The sequence below is a fragment of the Marmota flaviventris genome, chromosome 18 (assembly GCF_047511675.1).
Source record: "Marmota flaviventris isolate mMarFla1 chromosome 18, mMarFla1.hap1, whole genome shotgun sequence".
Classification (NCBI taxonomy): domain Eukaryota; kingdom Metazoa; phylum Chordata; class Mammalia; order Rodentia; family Sciuridae; genus Marmota; species Marmota flaviventris.
In genome coordinates, this window is record NC_092515.1 from 17,564,897 (window position 1) to 17,582,875 (window position 17,979).

At 54.7% G+C, this 17,979-nt stretch overlaps 2 protein-coding genes across 5 annotated transcripts; both read right to left on the reverse strand.

Annotated features, from left to right (window-relative positions):
• Nucleotides 1-3,664: 3,664 nt before the first annotated feature.
• Hamp (hepcidin antimicrobial peptide) lies at nucleotides 3,665-5,964 on the reverse strand. The gene is made up of 3 exons (XM_027941364.2): nucleotides 4,973-5,964; nucleotides 3,946-4,017; nucleotides 3,665-3,858 (listed from the first exon to the last, which is right to left on the reverse strand). The coding sequence occupies exons 1-3, from the start codon at nucleotides 5,057-5,059 to the stop codon at nucleotides 3,754-3,756; spliced, it is 264 nt and encodes an 87-aa protein (XP_027797165.2). The 5' UTR covers nucleotides 5,060-5,964; the 3' UTR covers nucleotides 3,665-3,753.
• Nucleotides 5,965-7,134: 1,170 nt separating this feature from the next.
• Nucleotides 7,135-17,973, reverse strand: Usf2 (upstream transcription factor 2, c-fos interacting). 4 transcript variants are annotated; one of them, XM_027941317.2, is made up of 10 exons: nucleotides 17,350-17,454; nucleotides 17,034-17,080; nucleotides 16,807-16,925; nucleotides 16,469-16,669; nucleotides 15,907-16,057; nucleotides 15,699-15,786; nucleotides 15,357-15,415; nucleotides 8,173-8,267; nucleotides 7,906-8,034; nucleotides 7,135-7,826 (listed from the first exon to the last, which is right to left on the reverse strand). In XM_027941317.2, the coding sequence occupies exons 1-10, from the start codon at nucleotides 17,409-17,411 to the stop codon at nucleotides 7,737-7,739; spliced, it is 1,041 nt and encodes a 346-aa protein (XP_027797118.1). In that variant the 5' UTR covers nucleotides 17,412-17,454; the 3' UTR covers nucleotides 7,135-7,736. The 4 variants fall into 4 exon arrangements, with proteins under 4 accessions (XP_027797118.1, XP_071460563.1, XP_027797119.1 ...); XM_071604462.1 differs by lacking the exon at nucleotides 15,699-15,786 and having other exon boundaries at nucleotides 17,350-17,972; XM_027941318.2 differs by lacking the exon at nucleotides 16,469-16,669 and having other exon boundaries at nucleotides 17,350-17,453.
• Between the last annotated feature and the right edge of the window lie 6 nt (nucleotides 17,974-17,979).

The window sequence follows — 17,979 nt, forward strand, 5'->3', positions numbered from 1 at the left end:
TAACTTAATTACCTCAGTCAAGACTACCTTCCACTGAGGTCACATTCTGAGATGCCCAGGGTTTAAGACTTCAACATATGAATTGGGGGGAGAGGGCACTGTTCAGCATATAAGAGTATAATTTTTTTAAGTGCTCTAATTTGTAGTTATTAGTGCAATTTTATCTAAAATGTCACGCAGAACAAGGAAAACTCATCTCCAGGTAGAGTGTCCCTCTCAGTCACTGTCCTCCCTTAATGTTCTCTGGAGTGGGGGCTGGGACTTCATCCAACCCATAGGCACTTACTTGTCTTTTAGTCAAGCCTGGCAGTTTCACATCAAAGGTCCTCAAGTTGTGGCCTTAGGGCCAGCCGCCCTGACACTTCCTGGGTGACCTTGTGAGAAATACAAATTCTCTGGCTCTAGCTTCACCTGTTGAATGAGGAATTCAGGGGAACCTGCATTTTATTAGGCCCTGGAGATTCCCTTTGAGGCACCCTGAGGATTGAATACTGCTGTTTCAGATCTTCTAACCTCCGGAGGACCCCCAGGAGAATGGCCTCAGGAAGTGAGAGAAGAGCAGGGAGCTGTATGGGAGGTGGGTGGGTGGGGGTGTCATTCAGTTTAATTAGCAAAGTCAGGTTTCCCATCTACCAGGTATTTATCAGAGAGGTGGGAGAGGGCTTCACTCTCTCAGTACCAATACTAATAAAATAGTACTAATCCTTTACACTTAGGAGGTCTGTGACAGTTTCCAGCCTCTCCATACTCCTCCCCATAAGCCATTTGCAGAAGGGCGAAGACCTGGCATCGGGCTTGGCTCTGAGGAGACTGAATCGACTGCAGGGTCCTCCCGCTGCCCTTGGGGCTTCCTTCAGGAAGCTGAGTTGAGCAACTCAGGGACCTGGGCAGTATGGCCACCAGAAGGACCCAAGTTCTCCAAGGACAACTTGTTGGCGGATAGGGGATATGGGACTGTCCAGGAAAGGGGGTGTTATTTGCCATTTCCACTCTCCTGGGGTACTCATAGGTTATAGCCTTGACATTAGCAGGAGGGGAAGGGGAGTCTTGAGGGGCGGGATGGGGGTCAGGCCATGGGGAGGAGCTTATTGGATGCTCCCATTTTCTGAGGGGGCGGGGCTTGGGGATTTGGGCATTCTAATTAGGGTGGGTGGGACACCTAATATCACTGTTCAGCAGGCGTGCTGCTTGAGAGCTTTGAACTGAGCACGCAGGCGGAATGTCCACTGTACACGGTACTGCACATGCTCTATTCTGCTTTCAACTGGATCAGGGCTTGTGGTTTTAGTGTCTGTTGGGTTAAGCTTACCTGAGAAGTTAGTGAAGCAGAAATGACAAGGTTACAAGAAATAGGTGTGATGACCTTGGCCTTCTGGGGTCCTCCATCCCTTCATCTTCCCCCTGTCCAGCCTCTGATGGCTTCTAAGGCAGAATGCAAAAAAGTTGGTAGTATACAGGGCTGCCCTCCTCCCGGTTGGGTTTAGTTTGGCTTACAGAGTGTTGATTTTAAAAAAAGGTTCTTTTAATCAGTTGTTGTGAGGATGGCCCTAGGCCTGAGCCTAAGCAACTCCATTTTAAAAACTCCAGTTTGAAACCTGCAGTCTCCCCAGGCACATCCACAGAGCAGAGCCCTCCAGTGTGGCCTCAGACAGGTCACTTCCCCAACCCTGATAAACAGTGAAGCCCCTGGCAGGCTGTCCTCCCCTGATAAGAGGGAAAGGCCAGAAGATCAGGGTGGAGACCACCAGACCAGATGTTTCTGACCCCAGGGTAAATGATGTCATGGAGAAATCTGGTGGTAGCTGATAAGGATTGAAAGAGGGGTCAAAAGCCCCCAAATTTAGTATAAATAATAGAGCTGATGAACAGGGATTCAGCCAGCAGGAACAAGAATGCACTCGAGCTGGAGAGCCTGATGAGGACCTGACATCCCATCACTGGTCATCGTTTGCCTGATCCTCTGTGTGATCCTCACCACCCTCAACCTCTACCGCCTCGTCTGGACCCTGGTGAGAGCCGCACCTTCTCCCTCTCCTCAACCGGCCGTCCACTCCACCCAGGAGAAGCCTGCCTTGGTCCTGACCTGGTCACCACGGTCTGAGTGAGTGTGCAACTGCTGGACGGAAAGCCTGAGGCTTGAGACTTTTGAACTGAGCACGCAGAGGGAAGGTGTGTCACTAGCCTGTCATGATTCAGTGTGTCTGCTGTGCTTAGAATAATCGAGAATTGTGTGCTGTGTATTAATTAATCTAGAATTGTTTGATGTGAACTGATTTCGTCTATTGCAGTGCCCAGCATTAAGGATTGTCATTTTCTTGATTAAGAACCTATAGAGTGAAATTGTATTGAGTGATTTGAGTGAATAAAGCATTGAAAAGGGCAGAAATGTGTGGACATTCTTTATTTCTCCCCTCAACTGCATACGTCACAATTTTGCCCCCTTGCAACAATTGTCAATATTTAAAAAATCAGAACATTTCATTAAAAAAAAATAAGAATACCCATCTCCTCTGAATGAAATCAGAAGTTCTCACGCTTTGGCCTGCTTTTGGGTCTGGTTGCCATCTTTTGAAGGTCCCCTTAAGGGGGCCCCAGGCTGCCTTCCTTCCTGTCAATACCCTTCCTTCCTATCAAAGGGCCAAGGCACTTTATCGTCCTACAGGCGCTGTTGTAATCTTATGAGGGAGGGAGATAATCTCTTTCTACCAAAATTAGGTCAATAAGAATGAGACTGACTCAGGGAAATTCATTACTGTAAAGGTGAACAGTATTCCTATGTGCTTCACGTGAAAAGTGTGTCATATTGAGAAAACACAACCTGAGATGCTCCTGTAAAGCAAATCCAACATTCCTCACTCACTTACTGTACCTTTCTGATCCCCGATGGTCAGTGATTCTTTGAACTCTTCTAAAAAAAGTTTTAAGAATCTCAGAGAGATTTTGTTTTAAGTTTTTGTACGTTAAAGCTGTAGTTGCTTAATGTAATAGAAATTGTAATTGATAGATTTTGGAGCTCGAGATATACAAGCACATATATCAGCTATCAGCAATGATGTCATCGTGTCACAGAGCCTTGCAAACACGACACTGTACACTTTGGAGAGTGAAAAATGGCAAATAACGTCTTAGTAGTTTCCACCTCATGGAGCCCTGGAAGGAGTCCCTGAATCTTACTATGAGAAGTTTTATTAGGCAATAGAGTTATGACCCCTGTTTTAGGAAGACTCCAAAGACCTGGGTATGGTGGTGCTCATCGATAACCCCAGATACTAAGGAGGCTGAGACAGGAAGTTCCCAAATTCAAAGACAGCCTAGGCAACCTACAGAGACCCTGTCTCAAAATAAAAATAAAATAATAAAATAAAAATACATAGGGCTGGAGATGGAGCTTAGTGTAGAGGGCTCCAGAGTTTTCAATTGATACACACCAAGATTCTGAGGAGAGGCAACTTTGTTTAACTTTTCATTTCTTGCTATTGCAACATAAATTCCAGGTCTTTTGAAGTGGGGAAAGAAGGGAGAGAACAGAAAACAAATTTACTTCACCAACTTTCTGGCAAGCTCCCGTAACACACCAATCTAATATTGGCCCTTGCAATGCACGGGCTGCGAGAAAGGACAGCAGACACTCCAGTTTGAAAAATAAAAGAACCAGGCATTTTATTCCAAGACGATGGTTGGAGGGCAACAGGAATAAATAAGGGAGGGAGGGAGGCCCAGGGGCTCAGGACTGGAAGACTCTACAGGAAGACTCTAGGTCCTGCAGCAAATTCCACACCCGGAATTTGTACAGCAATTGCAGCAGAAAATGCAGATGGGAAAGTGGGTGTCTCGCCTCCTTAGCCTCTGGCTCACCGGCTGTGGGAAGGAAGGGAGAGTGAGCGGCCGGACGCAGCATGGCCTGGGCAGGCGAGGGGACAGGGTAGGGAGTTAAACCACTCTTACCGTCAAGTGGGCTTCAGTCACAGCTGTGTACTGGGGGTGGCGCTCTGCGGGCTGCCTCGTGAGTTGCCCTGTCTGTGAAAGAGAAGGGGGGCATTGAGGATGGCAGAGTCCAACAGAGATCTTGAACTTGCTCCCACCAACCTGTTCCTCCCCAGGTACTTGGTGACCTCATCATTCAGCTGGCTCGGAGGAGGGAATCTTGCCTTTCTGCTTTCCTCCCTGTTTTCCTAAAAGCATCCTAGATATGTCACCTTCACTCTCTGCGGTCACTCCTCTTCTTCGGGGTTGTCACCCTCCCTTGGCTGGATGCCAGCATCAGCCAGGTCTTCCTGCACCGGGCCCCTTACGATCCAGTGACTTTCACTCAGACTCTTACCATCAGAACATGGCTTTCCTCATTAAAAAAGCCTACAGCCCTTCCGAAGCACTCAGAGGAAAAGTCAGTGTCCAAGCAGCTGCCCACGAGGCTGGCCCGATCTGTGTCCTGCCCACCCGACCTTGTCTCCTGGCACCATCTCCTCCCATCCTCAGGAGCTCCACGCTCCTGCTCACCTGCTACCGTCCAAAGCACAGGCCAACTGGAATTTTCTCACAGAACACTCTTGCTTGACTATGGGCCCCTGCCTCCACCTCTAGTCCCCCTGCCCTGTGGTCACACTACCACTGTCCTTTACATCATTCGTGAATAGTATTTATTAAACAGAATTATTTATTTGTTTAATTGCTCATTAACTAATGACCTGACCAAGACATAAACTCCATAAGAGCAAAGATGTTGTCTCTGCCTTACGCATTGCTTTATCCCCATTGTATACAATAAGATTTGACAGAGGAGGCCCTCAGTGATACTTGTGTCATTACATCAGGGTCCCCGAACTTGCCACTCCATCCCTGTTCTTTCAGCAGCTGCCAGTGTCCCTGAGTTGTCCTGAGCTTTGCTCAGTGCTAGGGGTCCTCCGGCTGCCTTCAGCAGCCCCTTCCCAGGGGCTGACCCTCCGATCCCCGTCCTGGCCCCAGGGGCTCTTACCTGTTGCTGGAGGCTGGAGGTAGTGGCCAGGCTGGAGAGGAGGAGGAACAGGAGGCAGGCAGCTCGGATCTGGGTGTTCAGTGCCATTGTGCTGTCTGTCTGTCTGACCTGCTCTTGGGTCTAGGACTTGCCGTGGTGACTGGGGTGCAGTTACAGTGGCTTTTATGGGGCCTGCTGGAGGCGGTGGTCCGAGCCCCCACCCCTTTGCCCTAACTCATTTCCAAGAAGGTGGTGGCGCCGAAAAGGCGGGAGAGATAAGCGGGAACAGAGTGACAGGGAACAGGGTTGTGTCACCCTCAGCCAGCAGAGGTGTATTCAGGGGGCGGGGCAGACGGGGCCACAGACACAGGCGTCTAGCCAGTCACCCAGAGTACCTTTTTCCCCAATATAACGTCACCCTGTTGATCTCAGGGAAAGAAAGAAAAATTCCACTTTTTGTCCCGGAAGTTGACCTGGTTTGTGAGTAGAACCCTCGACCTTGTCTCCCAGGACCATCTTCTGGTGTCAGATTCTCAGGTGGTCCTCAGGTGTTCCCCGCTGTGTCTCCAGACTTGTGAATGGAAGGGGTGCCCCTGGCTCCTGTCCTGCCCCTCCCTGGCATTCTCATTCACACCTCTCTATTGCTCATGGGCCCCTCAGATGGGCCCGGCATGGTTTGCGGGGAGAGCGCCCCATTCCTTAGGGTTCTCTTCACACAGGCTCTGGGGGGGGGGGACACCAGAGAGCCAGGTGCCTGGGGAACTCGGCCCACAGGAGCCCCCAACACGCTCTGTGCTGCTTCCCAAGTATCAGAACCTTGAGACGTGGGCCTAGTTGCTGGAAAATGACTGAGTGAACTTTTGAGCATGAAAGATGGCAGTCGTGGCAACAGCTGGCATCTGCTGGCTGCATCTTCTATGCCAGCATTTGTATCAACTCACTTGTGTCAGCCAGTGCCACCTAGGTAGCCCCCGACTTCCCCAACCTGGGCTCTGCTCCGTATCTGGGGGCCTTGAACACTGACCCCCAGGTCCTGGCATCTCTGACTCCAGGGCCCAAACCTGGCAGGGCACAGTAGCACTAGACCTGGCTCAACAGGGGCAGCCGGCGCCCACCCATCCCAACACTGTATTTCATGGTGTCATACCTGTACCTTGAAATCAGCAAGGTTTTGTTTTGTATTGCTTTTGAGCTTGTTCCCAAGCTGCTCCTAGGAGGGGAATGAACCAGGGCTGTGTGGTGCCTTCATTCCCCTCTAGTAGCTGGGCCACCTCACAATGCATGTGGCTCAGGAGACCCACCGATCTCAACTCTGGAGACAGGCTGTTGGCCATTTTGACTCATGCCATCGCAATCCATTGGAGACTTGGGAATGATGTCGTCAAGGAGTGACACTTCTGGCCAGTAAACTGCTGTCGGGACCCATTTGAAACCACAGAAATGGACGGGTGCTGGGGGAGTGAGGGCTGCTCCCTGCCACAGCCCCCCATCACTCTGCTAGGGAGCTCCTCCCGCCACCCACTCTCAAAGACGGCTTCAAAGGGGGATGATCAGGAAAAGGGCTCTCAGAGGGGAGAGGCCAGTTGGAGGCACTTGGGGAGCTCAGCATGGTGACCTGCAGCAGGCCTGGATTTGGGGAGGGCATGAACAGGGGCCAGAGGAGGCTGCGAACGATGGGAAGCTCACCCCGAGACAGCAGCGTCCCCAGCCCTAGCAGCATGGCTGCGTCACAGCTCAGGCCAGGTTTCATCACCAGCCAGGGCCAGGGGTCACAGCACAGGCGCCAGAGCCACGGTGCGAGGCGACAGGCTGACGGGCCAAGCCTGGCTTCCTGGCCATCTGCCCTCCCTGGGGGTGGGGGGCTCAAGGCCAGGCCCCATCATTGGCTGGTGTGGAGGGGAGGGCTTCGGCAAGGGCAAGGCTGGGAGCCAGGCCTGTGGTCAGGAATTGCTGACCAAGGGACCCCAGCCTCTTCTCCAGCATGCAGCAGCATGTCCTTGACCCCAGCTCCCCTGACCCCACATCCATGTCCCCTGGGTCTCCAACACACAGACTGGGTACCCACTGGTGTGGGATGGCAAGGACTGGCACACAGCCATGACCACAGCAGCTGAGGCCCTGGCCTCAGGGAGCTCTGTACAGACGCCAGCCCTCCCCACACCTGCAACGCACAGACACAGACAGACAAGGCGGGGGCCACGTGGGCCAGTTTATTGCAGTTAAATACCTCTCTCTCTCTCTATTTTTTTTGTCCATTTTTCCATAAAGAAAATTACACACACACACACACACACACACACACACAAACACACACACGCGCGCCCGCACACACATACACACACCCAGAGGGAGCAGGGATCCAGAAACAAGAGGTGGGGTGGGACGTGGCCTCCCTGCTTAGGTCCAGGTCCCAGGGATGGCCCCCCCCAAAGCTCCCTCCTTCCCATAAGCACCCTGTCTCAGCACCTCTAGAAACCAAGGAAGCAGCGGGAAGCGGCAGGGCCTCTGTCCTCCCTTTAGCCTCCAGGTGAGACCACTAGAAGTGCCAGGGCATGGTGAGGGCCAGGGGAAGGGAGACGGACAGACAGATGGGGAGGGGTATCGTTCCAAGTTGAGGAGGGCGGTGGGCAATGTATCCACAGAAATGCATTATTTCTCCCCGTTTTTGTTAAAAATCTACTATAAAAAACGCAGCTGGGGGAGGGGCGTCTGTCCCTCTCTGTGCTAAGGGCTGGGGGAGGGGGCAGCAGAGGCCAGCGGCTGCACACTGGGGGCGGGCGTCACGTCACTGCCGGGTGCTCTCGCCCACCATCTCCAGGTTGTGCTGCTGCAGCTGGGCTCGAAGCAGGGCGTTCTCATTCTTCAACTCCTCGATCTGCAGACATGACAGGGGTCAAGGGAGTGAGCCGGGGCTGGCTCCTGAGGCCCCAGTCTGGCCCCAGCCTGGCTCTCACCTGTTGCCGCAGGAGCTCATTGTCCATCTGCAGCCGCTCGGCCTCCTTGAAGGTCTCCTGCATGCGCTGGTTGGTCTGGCGTAGCTCCCGGATGTAATCGCAGGCCTTCGACAGGATCCCCCCTTTACTCTGGGGCAGCGGGTGGGCAAGAGCATCAGAGGGAGCACTGCCCACCATCCCATCCCAGGACAATTCTGTGCCCACTGCCAGCCAGACTTCCTGGAAGAGGCCTGGGAAACTGGGCCACCGAGGCTGGCGGACACTCACCGCTCCTGTCTTGCTGTTGTCTGCATTACAGTCTGGAATGATTTTTGAAAGTTGGACGATCCAGTTGTTGATCTTGTCCCTCCGCCTCCGCTCCACTGAAGGAAAAACAGCAACAGTTCCGGCTACAAGGACAGCACTTCCGGTGTGCCTGGCAGCACAGGCTGTCGGTGCGGAGCACACCAAGGGACAGCGAGGGCCCTGCCTAAGCCTATAGCCAGGAAGTGCCAAGACGAGAACCCTGACAGGCCTCCCCCAAGCTGGCTTTGCTGCTTCACAAGGAGGAAGGATCAGATCCTGACCCTCGTGCCTCACACCTCGGGCACACCTCACACCCTGGCAGAAACCAGAAGCCAGGGACGGTGGCCATTTTGTTGGCCTGCCCAGCATACTGGCAGAAATCTGAGTCAACATTTAAAAATTAAGAAATTTCACTCATAATGGGCATCTTGGGCTTCTTTTAAAAGATGGAGTCTGGGCACAGTGGGCTCATGTTCTTGGGAGGCAAAATTGACACAGGATCCTACAACACTCCTGTGCCCACAACCCCTACATTTGATTCTCTACATCGTCTCAGAAACTCTGGGTTCCATGATCTTGTTTTCCCACTTTTTTTTTTCTTGGTACCAAGGATTGAACCCAGGGACACTTCTTAACCACTGAGCTACATCCCCAGCCCCATTTTTATATTTTATTTAGAGACAGGGTCTCGCTGAGTTCCTTAGGGCCTCACTAAGTTGCGGAGGCTGGCTTTGAACTCGCAATCATCCTGCCTCAGCCTTCCAAGCCACTGGAATTACAGGTGTGCGCCACCACCATCTGGCTTTCCTTCTCATCTTTAAAAATCAAAGTCTAATCTCATCTTGCCCCTATTTAAAGTCTTTCTCCAGGGTCCTGGCAACAACTTCCAGCTCCCCAGACTGGCACCCATGGCTCCCAAGGGCTCCCCAAGGTCATTTGCTCTTGGGGAGCACGATGGAACATGAGCAGGAACCCTATACCCTGAAGGCCAAAGATGGTGAACTAATAGAGAACTTCACCTGGAAAGTCCGGGTTTGAGATTTTATTCTATAATCTCTACAGTGTCACTCGGAAGCAGCTGAGCTGGGTGGCAGTCACCCCTGCAGGCAGGCCGTGTGCTCTTCCTTTGGCCAAACTCAGTCCCTAAGCTGCTCTCCCTAGGAGCCGGGTGCACTGGACCCCAGATCCTCTCAGGCTCCCAGAGGCAAGACTGCCTCAAGCCTTCATTAGCAGCTGGTTCAGGGCCACACCCCGTGGGGACACGGAAGCCCCAGGCACTCCCAGCTGCCCTCACCCCAGCCCCACCCTCTGGCCAGGAAGGCTCAAGAATTCTGTGGAGTCTGTGGAGTGGGGAGATTAAAAACCGGGTAAGGGGACATTTTCTAAGGGTTGGAGAGTGGTGACGGCAAACCGGCAGGGGGAGAAGGGAGGCGCGAGTGAGGGCGTCCTCTCCACTCCCCCCGGAGATCAGCACCTCCACCCAGCCCTGCCACCCCCTCGAGGGTTGCTCATGGCAATATGATTTTACCATAGAAGCCACTGTCTTCTCTGGGTTCGTCCACTCCTGCTGACCAGCCTTTCCTGCCTCCAAAAGCCTTCTGTATTGGCCTGGGTGACATCCCCCTCCAAGGACGGCTCTTCTCCCCTCCGATCTCTCCTCCCAGCCCTACTTCTCCTCATTGTCCTCTCTTCCTCTGGAAACTGCCCAACACCATGCTGAGAACGATGCCTGGTGCCCAGGGCTGCACTTGCTGCAGGGGCCGAGCTCACAATCTCACTCTGCACTGGGCTCTGGTGCAGCTTTGCTTCCCATCACCGTCATGGTGAGTGGGATCCGCCACGGAGGGTAGCCGCACCTATGGGGACTCTGTGGCCAAAAGTAGCAGCAAAGCGGAGTCCACCCCAGGCCTGGCAGCAGCACCACCACATCCCTCCACAGTGCGCTCTTCCCAAAGCTCTCAACAGCAGCTGCCTCTCGGCTTCCTCTCCCTCCATCTCAGCCTTCCGAGCCAGCCGGGGCTGCAGACTCATCTCTTGGCACTGTCATTCCAGGCCGGCAGGGGCAGGGATGGGGGCGGGGGTGGCCTCTGTAGTTTACATTTACTTCTGAAAAAACCTGCTGCCTTCATGGTGGCCTGTGGGACCCTCCACGAGGCTGGGATCTAGGGTGGAATCAACTCCTGGTCCTGTCTTGCTGACACTCAGCACCGCTGCGGGGCCACAGTGACCCCACAGCTAATGACTACACAGTGCCCGGGAAGGCCGGGTGGGGCAGAATTTTCTGCCTGGGACTGAGGCTGGGATGAATCTTCAGAGGAGACTTGAGAACATCTAAGCTGGCTCCCGTGAGGAGGGGCATCAGGTGATAGGTGGCAAGAGCCCAGAAATGGTGACATGAAAACACAATGTGGGTGGGTAGGGGGAGCGAGAAGAAGTGCCACAGGTGGTCAAGTCTTGCATGCTCTGCTGGTGGGGCTGGACCTCAGCTCTTCCTCCAGAGCTCCAGCCTCTCAGGCCCAGGGCTTGTCACCCCAAGCAGTGGTGACGGGATCAAGCCTGTGGCTTGGGAAGACATCAGAGCACTTTTGAATGGAGGAGGCTAGGGTCACATTCACTCCATGGGAGAACTTCTGTTACACCCACGCAACACTTAAAACACAGTCGAGCAGCACAACCTACCAGGACTGAAGAGAGAAATGGACAAACTCACAAATCTAGTCTGAGAAGTCAACATTCCTCAACAACCGCAAGAAAAAGCCAACAAAACAAACAAAAAATAACACCAGGAGAGAAAAGTCCCACACTCAGCCAAACTGGCCTCCTTGACACAGAGAACCTTTGCCCACAGCCACAGACACACGGCCAGTCAAGTGCACACGGCACTTTCACCCAGCTACCAATGTTGGGCCCTAAGGTCTCAGAAAGTTCAAAGAATTTAGAACCACATAAAGTATGCTCTCTGACCACAAGAGAACTAAATTAAACATCAATTAACAAAAAAGATATCCAGAAAACCCACAAATATTTGGAAGTTAAGCAACACACTTATAAATGACCCAAGGGTCAAAGAAGTAATCAGAAGGAAAATATTTTGAACTCAAGGATAATAAAGACACAACCTATCTAAAGCAGTGTTAGAGGGCTGGGGCTCAGCAGAGAGCACTTGCTCACATGCGTGAGGCCCTGGGTTCGATCCTCAGCACCACATAAAAATAAATAAATAAAAAGCAGTGTTAGAGGGAAATATACAACATAAGTGCTTGCATTAGGAAAGAAAGACTTAAAATCATATTTTAAAGTGAGGGAGTCAGAAAAGAAACACAAACACAAAAAACAAAACCCTGCATATTGAAGTTGAAAGTAGGTAGATGAAAGGAATTAGGAATATTAATAGTGAAAACTATGAAATACAAAAAGCAATTCAATCTGGTACTTAAGTCAGATTTCATATAAAGATTTGGATTTCTGGCCACAGGCTGACCCATGCACCCCAGTTCATTTGGGGTCCCCTGTCCCCCTCTGTGACACACTAAACATAAGGCACTCCCTCAGGCCCCTGCAGGTGTCCTCCTGGGAGAGACCCCTGCAGAACAGCCAAGGTGGGGAGGAGGAGAGAAGCTGAGTGAGAGCCATTTACACAGAACCTTGAAGATGTGGATGCAGGGCAAGAGTGGCAAGCTGCTCTGGCCTCAGGTTTCGGGTTTGGGTGACTGATAGGACTGCCTTCCACTGCTGTGGACAAGGAAGTGCTGCAGGGGAAGCTCTGGGGAGGGGAGACAGAGTTCTCTTTTGGACAAAGTTGATCTTGAGGCATCTCAGACAGGAGCGATGGAGATTTTGAGTGGCACTTCCAAACAGGGGTCTAGAGTCCAAGGGAGAAGAATGGAGTCAGCACAGCTTTGCACAGAACCAGGATCCAGGTAGTGGACAAAACCCAGGGCGGACACAGAGGCAGTGCTCAGCCTGCTGTGAGTCACAGACTCTTGGAGAAGAGAATGGCAGGTACTTATAACTGGGGTCAGAGTGTTAGGGACACTGACCAACCAGAGCTTCTGAGGGGCCATCCCTGGACCTCATGAGTCATACTTCTGAGGCAGATGGAAGAGACCTTAAGAAACACCAGCCACCAAAGCCATTCTCCAAACTTTCCTGATGTGAAGAAACACCTGGAACATGCATCAGAAATAGATTCCCCTCCGATCTAGTCATTTGGAACTTGCAGGGAGGGTCCTGGAGAGTTTGATTGTTAATAAAACTTCCAAGAAAAGTTGGGGGACTTTGCTTTGAGGAACAGATGGAGAAGAAGAAGCAAAGACTGGAATGTTGGGAGCTGTCACATGGGAACCGAGCACCCCTTAGCCCTGGGCAATGAGAATGTGGCACTGTGGCAAGCCAGCTGCGGGCTGTGTGTGTGTGAACTATGGGCATTGAGCGCACAGGGTGGACTGAACCGATGCTGCCCCTCTTTTTGGGGGGCCTCGCTCTGGTCTTTTCGCTTGCTCTGCCAAGATCTCCACACAGCTCATGAGATGGGTGTGGCCTCCCTAGATGTCAATCTGCTGACAGCAGACATCACCAAGCTAGACTCAACCACTGAAACCTGACCCCTTGCCTCATTTGAATGGCTTCTCCCCATTAAAAGGGTTCAGCTCAGCTCCTCTCTCTCTTTCCACGGACCCCTAAGGTGAGAGGAGCCGTCACAGAACCCAAATAAAAATGTGTTTCTCTGTCTCTGTGTGATTATTTCGTGCAGCCCACTTCCCCTGGAGTGACCCTGCATGTTTTAGTCGTGGAACTGTAGAAGAATCAGAGAGGGTAGAAGAGAAGGGGACATTCCTGGAAAGGGGGTGGAGGTGGGTGGGGAGGAACATGGTCAGATGCTTGGAGCTCAGATGGGAAAGGAAGCCAGTGGATTTGGCAATGAGGTCATCCTGGGTGACCTTCAATGGAGCCCATCTGTAGGGCCAGACTGCCACCGGAAAAGGAGGATTGGCAGATGGTGGGTTCAGTGTTATGGAGTTTAGGAGCGGGAGGGCAGGACGTGCTGGAGGGTGAGAGCAAGTTTAGGAGGAAAACTGCTTTCTGGAGGATGAGGACTACTGGAAACCACTTGAACTGCGGGGAGAGGTGGAGGAGGTGGGAGAGGTGGAGGAGGGTGGGAGAGGTGGAGGAGGTGGGAGAGGTGGAGGAGGGTGGGAGAGGTGGAGGAGGTGGGAGAGGTGGAGGAGGGTGGGAGAGGTGGAGGAGGTGGGAGAGGTGGAGGAGGGTGGGGGGGGCTGGAGGGCACGACAGGGATGTATACTTCCAGCTTCCCATGCAACAGCAGTGGGGCCTCCCAACCTCAGCTTGCTGATCTCCACTGGGAGCCCTGGAGTGAGCGTGTTAGTGCCATTATCCAAAGGACAACACAGGCAGAGCCGTTCAACGCTAGTCTGAGGCCAGGAGGCTGGAACCATGGCTGCTCTGGTAGCCCACTGCAGGGCCCTCAAACCTCAGCCCCTCAAATCAACCCAAACCAAGCTCCAACTCACCCCGTCCCTTTAAAGCAACCTGATCTCAGCCAAGGCCCTGACTCTTCAGCAATGGGAGTCTTCTCTCCACACCTGGCCTCTTTCACACCTGGCTGTCTCAGGTGGACACCCGTGGTCACCTCCTATTTTCAAAACTTCTGGTTTCCTGCCACTCTTACCATCAGTCCCCACTCGGGAACTTTCTACTGGCTTCCCGTCACACCAGAACCCCACTCAGAGGCAGGGACAGCTACCCGGGAAGCCTCTCATAAGGCCCAGAGGAATCTGGCGCCAACAGCGCCCCCTTCCTCCTTCCTTCCATGAGTTCTCTTCTTACACACAAGCTGGGCAGCAGTGCAGGGCCTGAGCCTTTTCCATGCTCCCTGCTGTCTGGGACTCCTCCCAGATCCCCAAGTGTCTCATTCCCTAAGGTCCATTCGTGCCTCTGCACAAATGTTACCCCTCGAGAGGCCATCAGAGCACGCAGCCACCATTCCTCTCACCCTCCTCACCCAGCTTTATCTTCTGCAAGTGTCCACCATGCCACCTAAAGCCACATTGCAGCTTCGTGTGACTCGTTTCTGCCGTCAGAGTGCACACTGTGAGTCGAGACCTCGTCTACTCTATCATCCGCTGCACCTGTGGGCCTGAACTCTGGGCTGCCAGAGTACGCACCTGTCGGCCCAGTGCCTGAACTCAGCCAGCGGCTCAGAACAGAAACGCACAGGGAGCAACCCCACCCCACAGCAAACGGTTCAGGACCCACAGCCTTGCCCAGCACCCAAGGCCTTCCTCAACCCTCGAGGCTCTGCTCCCCAGGCCACCACATGGAACCTCTACTACAACTGAACCAGCACCCCTGAAGCAATATGACCCCCCGCAGTCTGCTCACAGTCTTCCTGGTTTCCTCACATCACTGCACTTCAAAGCCTCAGCCATAGGTCCTCCCTCTTCTGAGCCTCCATGTTCAGGCCAGGCTCTAGACCTGGCACAGGGCCTGTGCTGCTATGACAGGGATGCAGGGTCAGTAAATATTTATCCAGTGATGTCTGTTTGGTATCAGTGCTCCCTTGGCACCTATAGGCTGCCGTATCTGCAGTGACGACGATTAAGGCAGGAAGACCCAAGAACAGCACCAAGGGACAAGAGTTCAGGATGGGATGTGCTGTTTCTAGGAAGGGCAGGAGGGTCTGGGCTCACCCAGCCAGAGGCACAGCCTCCTACAGCTCAGGTGTAGAGTGTGCGCCCAGGGGACCAGAGCTACTGCTGGAGGGCAGATGGGCATGGAAATGTCATGCAAGGACACAACAGATGCCAGGTTGGTTCAGGGCAGCCAGATCAACACAATTTCTCAAGAAATCTCTATGTGAATGTAAAATCTGCCATTTTACATGCTGACCACCAATGCAAAACCAGGAGCCGGGTACCACATCAACAGCTGGCCAATACCAATTGCCTCTCTGTTCTTGAGCCCATGCTCTCCTCTCTTGCCCCTCCATTTTGATTGTTCCAGCATTCAACAAGCACCTGTCAAACACTAGGAACGAGTCTGGCGACGGGCTTCAGCTGCCTCCGTGTCTGTAATGCCAAACCCAGGACTGGCTGTGCCTGGGAGGCTGCAGCCTGGGCCAACCCAGGAGTCTCATCTGTCCTTACCTTCGTTGTGCTGAGCTCTTCTTCTCTCATCCCGTGGTGTTCTGGTTCCGTCAATTTTTCTAGAAGAGAAAAAAAATGGGCACCTATTATCTCAGGCTCATTTACCTAAGCATTTATTTGAAAAGTTAGACTCTGCAATTATCTTTGTATGGTAAACTCATGTGCAGAAAGCAAGAGCATGGTCTTTCTCTACTTGCCCTTCAAACGTAGAAACAGACTAAAAATGCACCTGGTGCCTGCTGTGTGCTGACCTGCCCAGCTCAGAGACCAGAAAACCCTCCCTTCTTCTGGTCTCAATACCAGACCTCCCAGCATCCCTGGGACTGAGACTCCTGCACCTACGGGGAATAGGGGTGTGTCCGGGGTGCGATCGTCCTCTGTGTTCCTGTCTGCAGCACATCCTGGGGTGTCATCATGACATAGAACTGGCCTGCAGGGGAAGCAGGGGTTAGCGCCAAGATGGGGCAGAGTTGGAACTGGTTGGGGACTTCCCTCCCTGATAGGCCTGTTGCTTCCCCTGCCTTCCACCCTCGCCACTTCCTCTCCTTACCTCCGGCCTGCAAGCTCTGGTCGGTGGTTTGCACAGACACAGCAGTGGTATCTCCCACACTGGATGCGGGGAAATAGGCAAACCGGGCCTCTCCACTGACAGCCTCCGCTGCTGGGCTGCCACCATTGCTGAAGGGATTCTGGATTACAGCCTGGGGAGTAGGAGGACACAGAGGCCACCCTTAGCTATCTCTGTCCCCCTTGTTGCTGTACTTGATTTTTGGTGCATTTTCTGTGGGGACGAGGAAGCCCTCTGAGCGCACTATTTTGTCCTGTGTCTGTGACAGTGTGACAGCCAAGCAGCTTGACTCAGCCTTCACTTGCTGAACTGTTCATTTTTTACTCCAAGAGGATTTTCACTTACAGACATCATCCCCATTTTACAGGAAAAACAGACAAAACTCCAAGAGATTTAAGGATTCCCTCTGCCCAAAAGGCACCTGACCCCACATCATCCGACAGCCTAAAGGTGGCATGTGTGCCACCTCACCTGCCCCACCCCCTGGAGCTTCCAGGATAGTTAGCATCCCTCTCCATATTCCCAGAAGTTGTTGGGCACCTACCAGTGGGAAGGGTGCTGCGGGACCTGGGGGCACAGAGGCAGCGGCGGGGCCAGGGCGCTGGGCTGCCCCGTCCACGCCCACCTGGGTCACAGCCTGCTGCCCCCCCGCAAAGGCAGCCGTGGACACGACGCTGACGGCGCCAGCTGTGTCTCCCTGGCCATCCAGCTGACCATCAGTCACCTGGACTACGCGGTATGTCACCTGCAGGGGGCGGCAGAGCGACGAGACCGGCGCTGGGGCCGGGGCTGGGGCCAGGTCAGAGCCTCTCAGCCCGCCCGCGCGCCCGCCCTCTGCTCAGCCCACCACTGGCCCGCCGGGCTCCCGGCCCGCTGCCTCACCTGTCCTCCATTATTCTCTGTGCGAAACTGGTACTGGATGTTGTGGTCACCGAACGCCGCCTGCTGGACGCTGGCGATGGCCACCGCCGTTTGCTCCTCCGCCCCAGGACCGTCCCCGCCTGCGGTCAGAGTGTAGAGGGCAATGATCAGCGGTCGCCTGGGGTCAGAGCGCCCCCAGCCCCTCTCCGGGCGTGGGCCGCAGCCCCAGTGGACCCGCAAGCACTCACCTTCTTGCAGCTCGACGCCCTCCTCGGCCTCGGGTCCCTTGTCGTGGCTGCGGCAGGGACAGGAGGAAGAGGGGTCAGGGTCAGGGGTGCCCGCGCCCCTTCGCCCAGGGGCAGGGCCCCACGCCGCCCGGCACCGCATGGGGCCGGACGCCGCCAGGGTGGGGGGCCGGGGGCGCTAGGCACCGGGCGCCCCCTCCCTCGCGGCCTCCATTTTGAGCCGGGCCCGGCGGCCGCTCCGGATCATGGCGGCCCGGCCGGCAGGCCGAAGGGCCGGGACCCGGGTGCGCGAGGGCACCGGTCTGCCGGGCGCTCTTACCTGGCAGCGGCAGCAGCGGTGGCCGAGGCAGCGGGATCCAGACCCGGGTCCAGCATGTCCATGGGGGGGTGGGGGCGGGGGGGGCGCGGGGCCCGGGGGGGGGAGGGGAGGGGGTAGGGAGGGAGGGGAGGGGGCGGGCGGCCGGGGGGGCCCCGAGCCCGGCGCTCACGCCGCGCGGCAGGAGGGGACGGAGGAGACACGGGAGCCGCTCGCGCTGATCACGGGGACAAACAGTGGGGTCATGTGAGGAGGAGATGCCGCCGCCGCCGCCGCCGTCGTCGCTCCTGCAGCCGCCGCCTCCTCCTGCCGCCGCCGCCTCCGCCCGCCCGCCGACTCCGGGCTGCCCGAGGCTCCGAGACTCAGTGCAGCCGCCCCCCGCCCACTGCACGCGGCCCTCGGGCCTCCTTCCCTGAGCAGCCGCCGCCGCCGCCGCGACTTATTTTAACAAGGCCCGCTCTGGATGGCCGCCGCCTCTCCCCTAGATCGCCGGTTCGCGCGCCCGCCTCCCGGCCTGGACCCGTTCGGCAGCGGATCGCTGCTGCAGCCACCGCCGCTTTCTATTTTTTCCCCCTTTTTTTTCCTCCTTTACTTGAGCTGCGCGCGCGCGGCGGCGGCGGCGGCGGCGGCGGC

Excerpts from the sequence above, each read along its gene's own strand:
- Usf2 (XM_027941317.2), bottom strand. The coding sequence starts at position 17,411 with ATGGACATGCTGGACCCGGGTCTGGATCCCGCTGCCTCGGCCACCGCT. Across the intron at positions 16,926-17,033 it reads GGGCGTCGAGCTGCAAGAAG|GCGGGGACGGTCCTGGGGCG; the intron begins GTGAGTGCTTGC and ends CTCTGACCGCAG. Across the intron at positions 7,827-7,905 it reads ATGAGCTCCTGCGGCAACAG|ATCGAGGAGTTGAAGAATGA; the intron begins GTGAGAGCCAGG and ends TCATGTCTGCAG.
- Hamp (XM_027941364.2), bottom strand. The coding sequence starts at position 5,059 with ATGGCACTGAACACCCAGATCCGAGCTGCCTGCCTCCTGTTCCTCCTC. Across the intron at positions 4,018-4,972 it reads CCTCCAGCCTCCAGCAACAG|ACAGGGCAACTCACGAGGCA; the intron begins GTAAGAGCCCCT and ends TCTCTTTCACAG. Across the intron at positions 3,859-3,945 it reads TGACTGAAGCCCACTTGACG|CCGGTGAGCCAGAGGCTAAG; the intron begins GTAAGAGTGGTT and ends TCCTTCCCACAG.